Here is an 18,918-nt window from a genome sequence, read left to right as displayed (position 1 = left end):
AAAACAACACTTTATGTAAGCCTGAAATGATCGATCAACCCTATATTAATTACTCGCTTTTTTCGCCCCGGTGTGCGATTATCGTTGGTCCGCGATGATAAGCGCTGATTAAAAGCAAACAGCGATGGCAATCGAACCTCCCCTCCTGCCTCCATCCTCCCCTTCACCGCCGATTTCCATTTCGATTTCTCGATTTTGGGTTTCGCGGCGACGCTTCAAACCCTTTCTCATTCGCCAGTGGAGCGCGATCGCGTCAGGTTCGCGGCCGTTAAGCGGATAATTTGTTTAGGGAATGTCATCGGCACATCCCGGTTCTAGTTCGGGCGCCGCCGCGCAGGCGCTCAATGGCCAGCATCCGGAGCTGACCTACGCGGATGCCGACTCGGAGGATGAACTGCCAGGAGCCCAGCAGGAACAGCAGCTACCCGAGCAGCGTCAGCTGCTGGACAGAAAGCTCTCTCTCAGCGAGCGAAGGAATGTGGAGTTGCCGCACCTGCGGATGATCAATGAACGAACGCCGGAGGAAAGGAGTTCACCTGTGGACAAAGGTACACCGTCACCTTCGGAGGCCTTTGCCCCGGGACTGCGACGCAATTCCATATCAATGCCATCGGGCATTAATGCCCTGGATTTGGAGGCACTGCGTCTCAGGCATCAGATGCAGCCACAGGATGCCCTGCACGAGGAGATTGTGAGTTCTTTGCTTTTTTTTTAAGGGGGTTAAACTGGACACAATTTAAAGGGAATATATAGGGAATTCTTGGGGAATTTAAAGGAAATTAATGAGATATTTATAGGGAACTAATAGGGAATTTATAAGGAATTATTGGGAATTTTTAAGGGAATTATTGGGGAATTTATAGGAAATTATTGGGGAATTAATGGGAAATTTTTAGGGAACATGAAGGGAGTTTATACAGAATAAATAGAAAATTAATAAGAAATAATTTAAGAACTAATAAGGAATTAATGGGAAATCATTAAGGAACTTCTAAAAAATATATACTGAATTTATAAGGATTTTATTGGGAATTAATATAAAAAAAATAGAGAATTAATAGTGAATTAATATGAAATTAATAGGAAATTTAAAGGGAATTAATGGTACACTTTTATGGAAATTAAATATACCATAATTTTGTTTATTAGAAATAAATAATTTTAGAAGCTTTACAAGTTTTTTAAAAATATTTAATAGGAATTTTTTTTAGATATATAGGCTTAAGTTCATCTCAAAAATACTTCCTGTATGCAACAGGCTGAGGTAAAGGTCGGGGCATTCACCTACAGCACGTGTTCTTAATGTTTTTTTGAGCTATAAATATATACATATATATATTTAATAATTGCAGCAAACCAGTTTCGAAATTAAAATACAATGTGTACTTAAACGTAGCGTCTAGTCTTGCTCTCTCTCTCTTACAGCAAAAAAAAATCACCAAAATATATATAAATATTCATATATTCAACCGTTAATTGAGCCTTAATTATAGTACGCTTGCAAACACTTCACATGTGACACAAAACCCCAAAAACAGTGCCATCACATGATGATGATGTTATAGGTACAGAAAGGTTCCCATAATTTTAGCACATTTAATTAATTTTGTTGAGTTAATAAAAATATTAAATGGGTAAAAAATAAAACGATAAAAATAATGAATTTAGAACAGATTTATGACTTTTAATTCCTTGAAGTAGATGATACAAATTTATATTTAATAAAAATTTTAATAAAAAGTTAGAAAGTACAGCTTCTTTTTTAATTTTTAAAAATTTATAATCTTATAAATTTTCATTAAAAATTCCCATTTAAAATGCTCTAAATTCAATTTATAAGCTTCTGTATCATTTTAACATTATGCATATTTATGCCAACAAATTGTGTTATCATTTTAAATAACTTAATTAATTTGAGTTCAAAAACCACTTAAAGCCTAAAACTGGTTTTCTGACAAGACTGCAAATAAAATATGTTAACAATTGTGAATAAATATGCCTCAGAGAGCAAGATCTTTTTAAGCTATAGAGTGATTGATTCCAGGTATATATGTACTATATATACATATATAAATTTACATTATTCATGGGCCACCAATTCGCATCAGGTATTATCGCATCTCAGCCACGCGTGGGAGATTCTATCTATTATTTTGTAACTAGTCAAACATCATTGTCAGTGTGACGGCTGGTGAGCAAATTAATCAAATAAGAAAAAAAGAAAGATGAAGTGAAATAAGTGTATGACTTGCGCTAATTATAGAGCTGCAAATAAGACGGCGGGCGGCCAATGCGGCGTATGTGTGATTTTGCCAAGCTGTCGCGCTAAAATAACACACATACGCAGTGTGGTCTTATATGGTCAGCAGCCTAAAAGTATGCTATGCATGAATATTTTCTGTATTAAAAGGAAAGAGCACTTAACTCAATCGTTGCAGTTATTTAACCCTATAAAAAATAGTCTAGAAATGTTTTTAAATTAATATATTTTTGACTTAGTTATGGGTTTTTAAATATTTTTAATTTGTTCAAAAAATTAAACAAATTCAAATTCATTTATTTCTGGTTATATTTGAGGGTATTTTAGTTATAGTTCGTCAAGAAGTCATTTCCGACCCCATAAATCATATATATTCTTGATCAGCATCAACAAGCCAATCGATCTAGCATGGCATATAAGAAAAAAAAATTTTTCCAAAAATTCAAAATTTTATAAGGGGTTACATCATTAAAATCTTGAAAAATCAAAAAAATTTTATTTCTTAAATTTTTAAATATAATATGCAGACTTGTTAACTTGTTAAAAACAAACACAGAACTGCTTTCCAAATTAAAATTCATTAATTTTTGACCGAGTTATTAAATTTTTAGTTTGATGATATTTTGACTTAGTTTTTAAAATTTTTAACAATAGTTTACTAATTTTTCCAAATTTAAAAAAGTGTTACATTATTTAAAAATAAATAGATATTTTGTATTTAATTTTTAAAATGTTTATATAAAATATTAAAATTTTTATATATTTAAATTGCATGCATAAATATTTTTAGTCACCATTAAACCCTAATTTAAGCGGGGAAAAAATCGCGTAAAGCCTCAAAGAAAACCCAACCAATCAAGGGGAGTGGGGGGGGGGGGGGGTCAGCAAGGGGCAGCTACAATTAATTTACGACTGTCGGGTAATTCTATCACAATCACAATCTCCATCCGAATCTAAATCAAAATGATATTCCCACAGCTAAAGAGAGATAGAGAGCGACTCTTTGCTTTGTTTTCGTTCTGATATCTCTTTTTATTTCCACAACTTTCCTACTTGTTTATTTCTTCGAGTGTGCTCGCTCTGCTGCTGCCAGCGTCGACTGAGGCAGAGACGACGGCACAGAGAGAGCGTTGCGATTAAAACGCATAAATTGCGGCTTCAAAAACAATATTCCGGCAATAGCGATCCGGCAATTATCGACGGTTAAACAGTGCGATCGCGGTGGTGTCAAGCGTCAGTCCCTGTCTCGCTCTCTCTCTCTTTCTCTCTGTGTTTATTCCCTGATACCCTGTATAATTTTTTTAAAAAAATTGTTTAATATTTATGGCAAAAACCAGGACAGTGTAACAAGTGATTTATTGACTTTAAAAGTTAATTTATTTGTGAATCTGTGGATTTTCTTGATACCCTGTTATATTTTACATAACAAAGTTTTTTTTTAATAATAAAAAATAATAATAAATATTTTAATATTTTAATTAAATAATTCCCCTTTAATATAATTAAGCTTGAAGCTTTCCCTTCCAAATAATTTCTATATTTACTCTTATTATTTTTTAGTTTAAAAAAAAACCTGTGATATTAAAAACCAAAGTTTAAATATAAAAAATAAATATAAAATTATAAAAAATTATTTTAAAAAAATTATTTTAAAAATTAAATAAAAACAAAAATGAGTTCACCCAACGGCAGTCGCTTTATCCTGTCGAGTGTCCCCAAAGCTGATCCTCTTCCCTCCCCCGAAAAAACCCCCCAAAATGTAGACTTTGACACCGATATAATTGTGGATATCAGTGAGGATTTGGATAAGGATAAGGCAGGTACTACTTAACGGTTTGATATTATATATTATATATAATATATACACCGATTTGCGGTTTATGGAGAGCCAAGTGGAACCTTGGCTCGAGTGACGCTTTTGCGCTAATTGCACTCACCTTTACCTTGTTGGCAGGTGCCAAAAGCAGACCAGAGTCCGCAGCTCAGTTACAATTGTTTGCTGTTTGCTTTATCAATTTGCTAAAGGCGCTAAAATCCCTATAGTATATATAGTGTATAATATATAATAACAATAATAATGTAAGTGTTGCTTATTCTTTTTTTCCCCCAGATAGTCGATGATGGGGCCTCCAGCCTGGGCACACCGACGCCAACGGCCACAACCACGGCGCTGAATACGCCGGATAAGGCCAGCAGTTCCATCAATTTCGCCAATGCCAATGCAAGTGCCAACGATGACAGCGACGATGAGTTTGGGAATGCCAGGCGACCAGTTCATCGGTGAGTTTTTTAGAAAATTTAATTAGCATTTAAAGTAATAATACAAAAAAATTGTATAATAGAAAGAAATCTATAAATTATTAAGATATATGGGTATTTTAAAATATTTTTTTATTTTATATTTTACAAAAGCAAACAAATATTTTCATGTAAAATTAAAGATCAACCTTAATTTAATTAATTAATAATTTTAAAAATGTTAAAAATATTCTTTAATTTTAAATCTTATCTTTAAAAACTCTATCAAAATTTTAAAAGCTTTTTGGCAACATTAAATTATACAATATTTTTAAATATATAAAAAAGATAATAAATTATATAAAATATGCAAACCAATATAAAACATAATTTAAAAATTTTAAAAGAAATTTAAAAAATATATTTTAGTTTATAAAAAAATATATATTATAATATAAAATATTAAAAATAACTTCTCCTTTAATAATTTCCTTAAACAAAAATTTTTGAAAAATAATTCTTTAATTTTAAATACATTTATTATTATTAAAATTATTATATAAATTATTATAAATATTAGATATAATAATATAATAATTTTAAATAATTTCCTTAAATCAAATAATAATAATTCCCCACTATTATAATTATTTTTTATTTATTTATTTATTTTTTTAATTAATATAATTTATCTATAATTTAAATATTCGATATAATATAATTAAAAAATAATTTCCTATAATCTAATAATAATAATTCCCTTTTACTATTTTTTTTTTATTTAATATAATTTATTATTTAATTTAAATATAATTTCCCAAAATTAAATATTCACAAACAATTCTTTAATGACTAATATTTCCCCATTATTTGTATTATTAATTTACTGAAAAGCCCCATTAAAGTCAATCTTTTGATTCCTTAAAGTTCAAACACTCACCGACAGGATCTTGTTTAATGAAAAATTCTTGAATTCTTGATTCATCGGAGCAATTAGATTAATTAATTGAAAGTCGCTCTGCTCTGCTCTGACAGTAATTTAATTGTAATGTGTCGGCGCTTCTACTTTCTGGGGGGGCTATACGTGCTATTCGTTATTTTCCCGCCACATTCCACGCCCCGTGATAAGCCCCTCCCCGCCAGCCGGGATTTATCAGTTACAGTTACTGCCGCCCAATGCTAATTTTATTGTGATTTTTCATTCAATTTTTTATTTGTTCTACCCCGCCTCCACCTGGCACACAACTTGTATGGAATCGGGAAAGTGTTGGCTCAATAAACGTAATTTACGGCACACAATCTCGTGGGGGTAGCGACCAAAACACTTGACCATATAGAGAAAAACCCAAATTAAATTATATATTAATTGTCTTTACAAATATTTAAATATTAAATAGTGGTTTTAGGTATTTATTTAAATGTTAAATATATTTTTGTATAATTAAATAGGTGTTTTTAACAAAGATTGTTGGAATAAGTAAAGAATTTCAGTAAAAATATATTTAAAAATATTAATTATTTATATTTTAGAGAAAAAAAAAATATTTAAAAAACTTATTAAAGAATTTTAATTATTTTTTTATATTATTATTAAAAAACAAATTATTTATTTATATATTATAAAGGCTATAGACAATATTTATCGTTAAACATTTATTTTGTATATTTTTTATATTGCAAGAAATTTAAAAAATTAGAATAATTAAATAAAAAATTAAAAAAAATCAAATAATTAATTTAAAATATTCTTTTAAATTTAATAATAATAATATGGAAAATTAATATTTAAAATAGAAAATAAATTAATACTAAATGTATATAACTAAGTAACTACAACATATTTTATAAATTAACAATTAAAACCTACTCAAACTATAAACAAACTAACCGCTTCCGATAGCACCTAAAGCTGGTTAAAACCAGCTATTTTCAGGAACCCTTGTGTTATCAGTTTGTTTTATTGTTTTTATTATTGTAAAAAATGCATAGCAACTTCAAGTTAGATTCTTTAGCCGCTCATTTTATTTAAATTATGTTTTTTTTTCTCAGAATTGTTGTAAGTGTGATCTACGCATAAGCGAAAGCCTAAGTTTCGTGTCAATTATGCTTGATTCACACTAGCTATCTTAAAATATAAGTATATTTCGTTTTAAATATTAAAATTTCAAAATGTATTTAAAGATTGGATTTGAAATAATTTAAAGTAAATTTAAGAATAAATAAAAATTTAATAGAACATTTTGGGGTTTTTGTTCATATTTTTTATTAAATAACATTTATTTAAAAAAGAATACATATATATGTTTTTATATATAAATAATATGGTCAGATTAAAATGCTTAAAACCTTGATTGTTGGAATTTAAATAAACAATTAAATAAATAAAAAAACCCAGGTATTAATACAATTTAAAAGGAAATAATTGGGCTTTTGATTTGTTTATAAATTTAAAAATTAAATAGAAAATAAGGTCACATTAAAATATTTTACAAAGCAAAATTAATGAGAAGTTAAACCACGACCTCCCTAATTTCAGAGATCTTAAACCCTGTTATTAATTTTTTTCTCAGGACATCAACCCATCAGATATTTTAATCCCCTTTGATATCTCTCAGATTACTCAAAAAAAAAAAAAACTCCGTACCATACAGATAGCAGCGACAAAAACACACACACAACACATAACACACACGCGATCGGAGCAATTTAACTGCTTAAGGGAATTACAGAGGCAGTACGTCGGCGGGGTCTCCAATCTGATAAGTTAATTTTCGTAGGAGGAGGAGGAGGAGGAGGAGGAGGAGGAGATCTGGGGCTATATGTATCCGTAGCTGTATTTGTATCTGTATCTGAGCATCTGTATCTGAATCTGGGAGTAAGTGCGAGTGCCACATAAACGGACCTCTACAGCTTTCAGTTGATGGTCGTGATTAGGCGTGATAGCACATCCCCAGCAACGTGTAACGTGTAACCCGTACAAGATACCAATAATAACACTTCAGTTACAATATAAACCCACAAATATACGTATATATATATCGGCTATATAGGCGTGTTTACCAGCCGTGTCGAGGCTTATCAACTTTAGCAAATAAATCAGGCCAAGCAAGTACAAGTCCCATATAATTATAGAGAGTGGCAATGCTGAGATTTGAGTTTTTTAAGGTTTTTTGTTTTTATAAATAATATTATTTTTTGGCTCTGTGATTTGCATTTTGAGAGAAGGGAAAATAACTAAGTGTGTTATGTAAACAAAGCTCTGAAAGGGGGTCTTCCGCTTCGATAAGATGCGATAAGCTGGCCCTGAAGGCAATGCAAGTTCACGGGGGGATTTTCTAGTGGAGTCTTTATGGTTAAAATTCATTTAAAATATTTTAATATTTTTTGGTTTGATTTTTGATATATAAAGTATTTTTAAAATATTTTTTAAATATTTTTAGTCTGTAACAAAGACAGTTTAAGAATCGTTTTATTATTTAATATATATTTTTAATATTTAAAAAAATGTCTCAACTTTCACATAATTTTTAAAGTGTAAATACATTTTGTTTTCTAAGTGATTCCTATATTTTTTCATCAGCTGACTTTAGAGCAGTATATATATATATGAATATACACACATAGACCGAAAACCCTGCTTATCATCCAGCTCATAAATGATGTTTTGTCTGCTCAGCTTGTATAATTTTTATTATATTCCCATATATCAAATAAATATAAAATAAATAAATAAAAATAAATATTATAATTTAGAAAAATATAAATAATAACAATAAATATATATTATTGTGATTTAAAATAAATTAATAAATAAATATCATAATAAATAAATATAAATAATAATAATAATAAATATATATTTTTAATTAAAATAAATTAATAGAAAAATATTAATTTTATTAAATATATATATTCACTAAAATTAAAACTTAATTCTTGTATATTTAATTAATTTTATTATTTATATAATTTCCTATTTATTAAAATTTAATTCTAATGTTTTTATATTTAATTAATTTAATTTGTTATAAATTTTCCTATTTATTCAAATGAAATCTTAATTTTTGTAAATTTTAATTTAAATATTTATGTATTTTCCCCATAGCGATCGCTTTCGAAGTCGAAGACGCGCCTCAATTGCCCCTCTGCCTGCTCTGCGGCTCAACAGCAAGGAGATGTTGGCCAGCGACTTTGATAGCCACAGTCTGGCCTCCAATCAGGCATCCATAACCAGTGTCAACTCCTTGGCCAGCTTACTGAGGGAGAAGATGCAGGTGATTAAGATATATAAATAAATATATTTCAATATTTTATAATATTTAAATATATAATAATAATATTTCTTCTCTTTTGCAGGCCTTTCCCCAGCTGATAAGAAAAAAGAAGCGCGAGACCAAGGACTATAAGATCAAGATCTTTGTTATCATTATGTTTTTCATTATCATTTTTCTGGTGAGTGTATGCTAAGTTTTATAATATTAAGTAGATTATAAGGTCTATAATTAATAGTTAAAGTTGACATAATTCTTTGTTAAGTTTGGAGGCCTTGAGTTGGTTTTTTGAGTTTGCTTATCAAATGTCTTTATTTTTTTCGGTCTTCAACTTTTCTGTCTTCATCTTTCCCTTAAAAAAAGCCTTCAAACATGTCAAACAAATATTTTTTTGGCATTTTAAACCTAGGTTTATTTTTCTTAAAAGATAAGATAGTTTTGTCTAGAGGAATTCTTATTTTAAAGATAGTAAAAAATATATATATTTTATTAAATCTCCCCTCTTCCACCTTCCAGATTGGCTACGCCTATGTGGCCTACCACCAGCAGGTGCTCACTCGTAGTTACTTCCAGAAGATCAAATTCAATTCACACGATCGCATCTTCCGGATACTGAGCCACGAGGATAAGGAGGTGATATCCGGGCAACTGGGCGTCACTTTGGGCTTCGATACGGCACCATTTCATTGCCTGGAGGAGCAGCGTCGCTCCGATGGCAGCGTGTGCATCGAATGGAATGGCATTGCCCGGCTGCATTTGAATTTCGAGGACAAGGGCGTCTTCCGGTGCTACACACTCCAGTGGCAGGCCCTTACCCCGGGTCTCCTGCCCACCGATTGCTATGAACTCAAGCGGGACAATGGCCTGTGGTTCGGCGGGGGAGTGACCAAGGGGCAGGAGTGGTCCCTCAGCTATGCCAATTTTGATTTTGCACCGTATGCCTCCGGGGACAGCAAGGTGCATCAGTTTGGGAATGGAGTGAAGCGGTATTTTATCAACTCCATTGGAGTGGCCATGCAGGTGAGTGGAGGGAGAGGAGTAGAATAATAAATAAATCAAATGAATTTATAAAATAAATCAAATTAAATTATAAAAAATAAAATAAAATTATAAAAAATATAACTATAAATAAATAAAAAAAATTAAAACAAATAAAATTATAAATAAATAAATTGATGCTGATCATGAAGCAATATATTTATAATATATATTAAATATATAAATATATTTTTTAAATATTTTAAGGCCCTATCAAACACAGTGTTTAAAGATATTTATTTTATTTATTTTTTTTATTATTATTTCTAATACTTAAATATTATAAACTTAAAATTTTCATAACTTGGCCAAAAATTAATTAATTTCAATTTGGAAAACTGCATTAAGTTAGTTTTTAGCAAGTTAACAAGTCTGCATATTAAATTTAAAAATTAAAGAAATTAAAATTTTTTTGATTTTTCAAGATTTTAATGATGTAACCCCTTATAAAATTTTGATTTTTTTGAAAAAAATTGTTTTTCTTATATGCCATGCTAGATCGCGTCGCCTGTTGATTTATGGGGTCGGAAATGACTTCTTGACGAACTATAACTAAAATACCCTCAAATAAGACCAGAAATAATTGAATTCTTTAAATAAATATTTGTCTTTATTTTTTGTTTAAATTTTTTAACAATTTAAAATTTAAAAAAACCCATAACTAAGTCAAAAACTTTAATTTTAATACGAAAAACATTTTTGTGTTTTTTTAAAAACTTGCATACTAAATTTAAGGTTTTTAATAATTTATTCTCTGTAAATTTTTAAAAATTGAAAAAAAAGGTTACATTTTTGGTTGATTATTTTTTGGGACAAAAAGCAAAACTTTAAAAATTCATAACTAAGCTAAAAATGCATTAAATTTCATTCGGAAAGCGGGTTTATCTTAGTTTTTATGCTGTTAACAAATCTGCATACTTAATTTTAAATTTAAAAAAATTAAAATTTTTTCAATTTTTCAAGATTTTAATGATGTAACCCCTTATCAAAATTTCGAAAAATGGCCAAATTTTTTTTTTTTTTCAAAAAATGGCTAAAATTACCCGCCTGATTGTGCTGATCAAGAATATATATGGTTTATAGGGTCGGAAATGACTCCTTCCATTAGTTTTTAGCTTCTGACTGAAATTATATGCCCCAATTTAAACACTCTCTCTCTCCCCCTCTTACAGGTAAACGAACGGACGCCTCTCCAGCTGGGCGTTAACCGCACCGAAAATCGCTTCTGCCTGCGAGCGGCCAACGATGAGTTCACCTTCGTGAACCGCCTCACCCCCCTGCCGCAGCTAGACTACCGCATCTGTACGACGGAGGACATGCGCAGCCTGCACATGCTGATGACCCAGCAAAGCCTGTGGGACGGCCTCAAGGAGCAGGAGTTCAAAGTTCTCCATTCGCTGCTCGAGGAGCCAGTGTGGCGGATACCGCACGCCGAGACCCCCGAATCCCTGAATGAATCAGCCATTTGTGATTACTCGGAGAGTGCCATTGCCATGGGTCTTGGCCACATCCTGATCAACGAATTCTGGCAGGAGAATATTGGTGATTTTACGGTGGACAAGACCCGGTTTCCCACCATGAAGGACACCATCGATGTGCTGCATCGACGCGGTTTCAAGGTGGTGCTCACCATTCAGCCGTTCATCAGCACGGATAGTGCCAACTTTAAGGATGCAGTGCGTCGCAAGCTGCTGATTTACGAGCGGCATTCGGAGCGCAGCATACCAGCATTGACGCGCTACAAGAGCAGCTCCAGTGCCGGTGTCCTGGACATAACCAATAATGCCTCAGTGCCGTGGCTCCTCGAGAAGCTGCAGCGCCTGCGAGATGAGTACGGAGTGCAGAGTTTCTACTTGGATCTGGGCACTGGCTACAATCTGCCGCATTACTATCAGTGCCGTCAGACTTTGGATAACCCGGATACCTATGCCCGGCTCTTCACCGAGAGTTTGGAGGGTGCCGGCCTAATGGCCGTGTCCACGGCAAGTGTGGTTCCCAAGCCACCAACTTTCTTGAGCACACCGCCGGCGAATGCCACCTGGGAGGGATTGAGGGAGACCCTGGCTGCGGTGCTAAATTATGGAGTCATTGGATATCCTTTCGTGCTGCCTGGTGTCATTGGCGGTGATTATTTGCTGCAGCGGCCGCTCTCCAAAATGGTTTCGTTCTATTCGCTGGGTCAACCGCCGCTGCCGGATCCGGAGCTCTTCATCCGCTGGCTCCAGCTGGCCACCTTTATGCCGGCCATGCAGTTTAGCCATTTGCCATCGGAGTATCGCAATGATTTGGTCACCCGAGTGGCCCAGGAGCTGAAGGATGTGCGCCAAACGGTGGTGATAGCCCTGCTCAAGAAGTATCTCAATCCGTCGATGAACGAGGGCCTGCCGCTGGTCCGTCCCCTGTGGATGATGGACCCCCACGATCCTGCCTGCCTTATTGTCAGCGATGAGTTCTCCGTGGGCGAGGAGCTCATAGTGGCTCCCATCCTGCATGCTGGTCGCGAAGAGAGAGAGGGTAAGGCGTCTTTATTTTGTATTTATGTAATATTTTATTATTAATTTACTTTTATTTTTTTAGTTTACCTGCCGCAGGGCGTGTGGAAGGATGGCATCGATGGCTCCCTGCGCAAAGGCAGCCGCTGGATGCACGGCTACCGCGTGCCCAAGGATAAGATTGCCTATTTCCGTAAAATGCCGGATAATACCCGCTTCTAGGAGGCACTGCATCCACCATTCTCCCATGTGATATGAACGGGCGAGAGAGAGAGAGACCATCATTCCTCATTTAATCCATCTATATTATGTAATTTCTAAGACATTAGCCTTTTTTTTCTTTTTTTTTTTTTTTGTTAGATTAGTTAATTTGCTCAATAAAAAATATGTAGAACTTCTGTACGATCAACAAATATTTATTAAAATAAAGAAAGAATATGAAATCCTTTGTTTATGCCTTAAAATTGGGGGTAACAGTGGAAAGTAGCTAGGTGGGCATCACTGGCATGTAGTAAGATGCCATTTTGTCCCAATATTGCAATATAGTCAGATGAGCATCACTGCCAGCTAGTGAGATGCCTATAATTTATCAAAAACCCTCATAACTCGGCCAAAAACGCATGAAATTGAATTCGGAAAGCTGATCTGAGTTGCCCTTTCTAAGCTTAACAAAACTGCATACTCAGTTTTGCTAAAATACTTACCTATAATTTATTAAAAATATAAGCAAAAAATTACAAAAACCCTCATAACTCGGCCAAGTATGCATGAAATTCAATTCGGAAAGCTGTTCTGAGTTGCCCTTTCTAAGCTTAACAAAACTGCATACTCAGTTTTGCTAAAATACTTACCTATAATTTATTAAAAATATAAGCAAAAAATTACAAAAACCCTCATAACTCGGCCAAAAACGCATGAAATTCAATTCGGAAAGCTGTTCTGAGTTGCCATTTCTAAGCTTAACAAAACTGCATACTCAGTTTTGCTAAATTCCTTACCTATAAAAATGTGAAACACACAACTCGGCCAAAAATGCATGAAACTCAAAACCTAGTATGCAGTTTCGTTAAGCTTAGAAAGGGCAACTCAGAACAGCTTTCAAAATTGAATTTCATGCATATTTGGCCGAGTTATGGGGCTTTTTTATAAATTATAGGCATCTCACTAGCTGCCAGTGATGCTCATCTAGCTATTTTGCTATTTAGCTCATAACTCGGCCAAAAACGCATGAAATTCAATTCGGAAAGCTGTTCTGAGTTGCCCTTTCTAAGCTTAACAAAACTGCATACTCAGTTTTGCTAAAATACTTACCTATAATTTATTAAAAATGTAAGCAAAAAATTACAAAAACCCTCATAACTCGGCCAAAAACGCATGAAATTCAATTCGGAAAGCTGTTCTGAGTTGCCATTTCTAAGCTTAACAAAACTGCATACTCAGTTTTGCTAAAATACTTACCTATAATTTATTAAAAATATAAGCAAAAAATTACAAAAACCCTCATAACTCGGCCAAATATGCATGAAATTCAATTCGGAAAGCTGTTCTGAGTTGCCCTTTCTAAGCTTAACAAAACTGCATACTCAGTTTTGCTAAATTCCTTACCTATAAAAATGTGAAACACACAACTCGGCCAAAAATGCATGAAACTCAAAACCTAGTATGCAGTTTTGTTAAGCTTAGAAAGGGCAACTCAGAACAGCTTTCAAAATTGAATTTCATGCATATTTGGCCGAGTTATGGGGCTTTTTTATAAATTATAGGCATCTCACTAGCTGCCAGTGATGCTCATCTAGCTATTTTGCTATTTAGCTCATAACTCGGCCAAAAACGCATGAAATTCAATTCGGAAAGCTGTTCTGAGTTGCCCTTTCTAAGCTTAACAAAACTGCATACTCAGTTTTGCTAAAATACTTACCTATAATTTATTAAAAATATAAGCAAAAAATTACAAAAACCCTCATAACTCGGCCAAAAACGCATGAAATTCAATTCGGAAAGCTGTTCTGAGTTGCCATTTCTAAGCTTAACAAAACTGCATACTCAGTTTTGCTAAAATACTTACCTATAATTTATTAAAAATATAAGCAAAAAATTACAAAAACCCTCATAACTCGGCCAAATATGCATGAAATTCAATTCGGAAAGCTGTTCTGAGTTGCCCTTTCTAAGCTTAACAAAACTGCATACTCAGTTTTGCTAAATTCCTTACCTATAAAAATGTGAAACACACAACTCGGCCAAAAATGCATGAAACTCAAAACCTAGTATGCAGTTTTGTTAAGCTTAGAAAGGGCAACTCAGAACAGCTTTCAAAATTGAATTTCATGCATATTTGGCCGAGTTATGGGGCTTTTTTATAAATTATAGGCATCTCACTAGCTGCCAGTGATGCTCATCTAGCTATTTTGCTATTTAGCTCATAACTCGGCCAAAAACGCATGAAATTCAATTCGGAAAGCTGTTCTGAGTTGCCCTTTCTAAGCTTAACAAAACTGCATACTCAGTTTTGCTAAAATACTTACCTATAATTTATTAAAAATATAAGCAAAAAATTACAAAAACCCTCATAACTCGGCCAAAAACGCATGAAATTCAATTCGGAAAGCTGTTCTGAGTTGCCATTTCTAAGCTTAACAAAACTGCATACTCAGTTTTGCTAAAATACTTACCTATAATTTATTAAAAATATAAGCAAAAAATTACAAAAACCCTCATAACTCGGCCAAATATGCATGAAATTCAATTCGGAAAGCTGTTCTGAGTTGCCCTTTCTAAGCTTAACAAAACTGCATACTCAGTTTTGCTAAATTCCTTACCTATAAAAATGTGAAACACACAACTCGGCCAAAAATGCATGAAACTCAAAACCTAGTATGCAGTTTTGTTAAGCTTAGAAAGGGCAACTCAGAACAGCTTTCAAAATTGAATTTCATGCATATTTGGCCGAGTTATGGGGCTTTTTTATAAATTATAGGCATCTCACTAGCTGCCAGTGATGCTCATCTAGCTATTTTGCTATTTAGCTCATAACTCGGCCAAAAACGCATGAAATTCAATTCGGAAAGCTGTTCTGAGTTGCCCTTTCTAAGCTTAACAAAACTGCATACTCAGTTTTGCTAAAATACTTACCTATAATTTATTAAAAATATAAGCAAAAAATTACAAAAACCCTCATAACTCGGCCAAAAACGCATGAAATTCAATTCGGAAAGCTGTTCTGAGTTGCCCTTTCTAAGCTTAACAAAACTGCATACTCAGTTTTGCTAAAATACTTACCTATAATTTATTAAAAATATAAGCAAAAAATTACAAAAACCCTCATAACTCGGCCAAAAACGCATGAAATTCAATTCGGAAAGCTGTTCTGAGTTGCCATTTCTAAGCTTAACAAAACTGCATACTCAGTTTTGCTAAAATACTTACCTATAATTTATTAAAAATATAAGCAAAAAATTACAAAAACCCTCATAACTCGGCCAAATATGCATGAAATTCAATTCGGAAAGCTGTTCTGAGTTGCCCTTTCTAAGCTTAACAAAACTGCATACTCAGTTTTGCTAAATTCCTTACCTATAAAAATGTGAAACACACAACTCGGCCAAAAATGCATGAAACTCAAAACCTAGTATGCAGTTTTGTTAAGCTTAGAAAGGGCAACTCAGAACAGCTTTCAAAATTGAATTTCATGCATATTTGGCCGAGTTATGGGGCTTTTTTATAAATTATAGGCATCTCACTAGCTGCCAGTGATGCTCATCTAGCTATTTTGCTATTTAGCTCATAACTCGGCCAAAAACGCATGAAATTCAATTCGGAAAGCTGTTCTGAGTTGCCCTTTCTAAGCTTAACAAAACTGCATACTCAGTTTTGCTAAAATACTTACCTATAATTTATTAAAAATATAAGCAAAAAATTACAAAAACCCTCATAACTCGGCCAAATATGCATGAAATTCAATTCGGAAAGCTGTTCTGAGTTGCCCTTTCTAAGCTTAACAAAACTGCATACTCAGTTTTGCTAAAATACTTACCTATCAAAATGTGAACCAACACAACTCGGCCAAAAATGCATGAAATTCAAAACCTAGTATGCAGTTTTGTTAAGCTTAGAAAGGGCAACTCAGAACAGCTTTCAAAATTGAATTTCATCCATATTTGGCCGAGTTATGGGGCTTTTTTTATAAATTATAGGCATCTCACTAGGTGCCAGTGATGCTCATCTAGCTATTTTGTCCCAATAAAGAAATATAGCTAGATGAGCATCACTGCCATTAAGCCTGATATATTGCCTCCCAATATTGCAAAATAGCCAGATGAGCATCACTGATGGAGATGAGCATCACTGATGCAAGTGAGCAAAAATTTCCATTCAATTTGGCCGTTTCCCAAACTGGGGTAACAGGCGAACAGAAATCAGCAGCAAGCAACCGAAAACTGGTATAAACTGTTATAAAAAGCCCAAGTTTCGAACCATTTAGGAGCCGGCGCAAGTTAGCGGAGACACAAACCTTTTGAATCCAAATTTACGTGTTATTTTTTAACTGCACCTGGGCACACTGAAACTGATCGTCGTTATTTTTAAATTCAAATTTGGCAGTTAAATTCAAATTCAAATTTGGCAGTTAAAATATTTAAAAAAATTTTAAAAATTCTAAAAAAAATGTAAAAAGTCTAAGAAAAAGGTAAAAAATTTTAAAAGTTCAGGAAAAATTTTAAAAATTTAGAAAAAAATTTAAAAATTTAGAAAATTATGTTAAAAATTTTAAAAAATTACATTTGGCTTTCAACAGATTTTTCCCCAAACAATCCCAAGGCCCCCAAATAAATGCCGCTTAAACCACACAATTCCACATTGATTTTCCTTTTTTTATTGATTCAAATTTGTTTGTTCCATCAATTACATTTACACATTTAAATACTTTACGCCTGGTGGGCTTCAGCCAGCCCGGAGCCAAGATCCGACCACTGCCATTCGCTTGAGCTCCGCCATCCCAGCTGTTTGCTCCTCCACCTTCACCTCCGCCGATTCGATGATCATCAATCAACAATTACAATGATGACTAGGATGAACTTGTGCTTCGCGGATCGCTGTGTCGTTGGTCCTTTCCCTTGGTTCTTGTCCGGGGTGGGTGGTACTAATGAGCGATGGCGATGGCAATGACGATGGAATTTGAAATGAGAAAAATAGCAAATTAAAAACTAAAATAGGCATAACTCTGTCAAAAAAGCCTTAATTTGCAATGGGAAAGCGGTGTTATGTTAGTTTTTATAAGGTTAACAAATCTGCATACTTAGTTAGAAAAAAAAATTTTGGTCAAAAATTTAGAATTTTAATGATGTAACCCCTTATCACATTTCGCAAAAATGGCTCAAAATTTGATTTCCTCCAAACATGGCTTAAACGATTCGTATTTTAATGCTGATCAAGAATATATATGGTTTATGGGGTCGGAAATGACTCCTTCACTTAGAAAAATATTATTTTGTATTATAAAATCTGATTTTTTATATTAAAAAATATCATAACTCGGCCAAAAATGCATTAATTTTAAATCGGAAAACTGTTCTGTGTTAGTTTTTATGAGGTTAACAAATCTGCATACTTAGTTAGAAAAAAAAATTTGGGTCAAAAATTGAGAATTTTAATGATGTAACCCCTTATCACATTTCGCAAAAATGGCTCAAAATTTGATTTCCTCCAAACATGGCTTAAACGATTCGCATTTTAATGCTGATCAAGAATATATATGGTTTATGGGGTCGGAAATGACTCCTTCAATGCGTAATGAGCTTCGGACTGGAAATAAAATACCCTGCAGGGCTATAAGGATACAAGAACATTTGCATGGAAAACTCTGGCCAAATCGCTGGGACTTGGCCTGAGATTTTCATTCGGAAAGCGGAGATAGGTTAACAAATCTGCAAATCTAATTCGGTGCAAAAATTACCACTTTTTAAAAAATGTTGTGGCGAAACGGCTAAAATTAAATACCTTACCCCCCCCCCCCCTTAACCAATTAATTCCACATTGATTTCAATTGATGTGAAAAAAATAGCTAGATGAGCATCACTGCCCGATTTTATTGCCCCTAAATATTGAAATATAGCCAGATGAGCATCACTGATGCAAGTGAGCAAAAAATTCCATTCAAATTGGCCTTTTTCCAATCTGGGGTAACAGGCGAACAGAAACAAGCAGCATGCAACTGAAAACTGGTATAAACTGTTATAAAAATTCCAAGTTTCGAACCATTTAGGAGCCGGCGCCAATAAGCGGAGACTCAAACCTTTTGAATCCAAATTTAAGTTAAAATAAATTAATTATTATTTTAATTTTGGGTATTAAAATTTTATTTTCAATTTTACATATAGAAAAATACAAAAAAAAATAAAATAAGATTATTTAATATTAAAATTAAATGTACACAGTGTGAGCATTTTAAAAATATACCACAACCGATAACGACTTTATCGATTATTATGCATATTACTGTAAGCAGTGTGACCATTTGAAATATATACCACAAATATACCAGAACCGATAACATCGATTATCGATTATACTTACCGCAGCTCAGCTGTTTTGCTAGAAAATAACAAACTAGAGCTGGGAAACT

General features: G+C 33.2%; 1 protein-coding gene across 4 annotated transcripts; it reads left to right on the top strand.

The window, feature by feature from the left end:
- Positions 1-248: 248 nt before the first annotated feature.
- Positions 249-12,747, top strand: LOC108079886 (myogenesis-regulating glycosidase). 4 transcript variants are annotated; one of them, XM_017174406.3, is made up of 7 exons: positions 249-691; positions 4,371-4,540; positions 8,604-8,772; positions 8,855-8,950; positions 9,286-9,789; positions 10,980-12,321; positions 12,385-12,747. In XM_017174406.3, the coding sequence occupies exons 1-7, from the start codon at positions 293-295 to the stop codon at positions 12,519-12,521; spliced, it is 2,817 nt and encodes a 938-aa protein (XP_017029895.1). In that variant the 5' UTR covers positions 249-292; the 3' UTR covers positions 12,522-12,747. The 4 variants fall into 4 exon arrangements, with proteins under 4 accessions (XP_017029895.1, XP_017029896.1, XP_017029897.1 ...); XM_017174407.3 differs by lacking the exon at positions 249-691 and adding an exon at positions 3,893-4,076; XM_017174408.3 differs by lacking the exon at positions 249-691 and adding an exon at positions 3,998-4,080.
- Positions 12,748-18,918: the final 6,171 nt, after the last annotated feature.

Source organism: Drosophila kikkawai, chromosome X (genome assembly GCF_030179895.1).
Source record: "Drosophila kikkawai strain 14028-0561.14 chromosome X, DkikHiC1v2, whole genome shotgun sequence".
Classification (NCBI taxonomy): domain Eukaryota; kingdom Metazoa; phylum Arthropoda; class Insecta; order Diptera; family Drosophilidae; genus Drosophila; species Drosophila kikkawai.
This window is presented reverse-complemented; position numbering and strand designations above follow the sequence as displayed.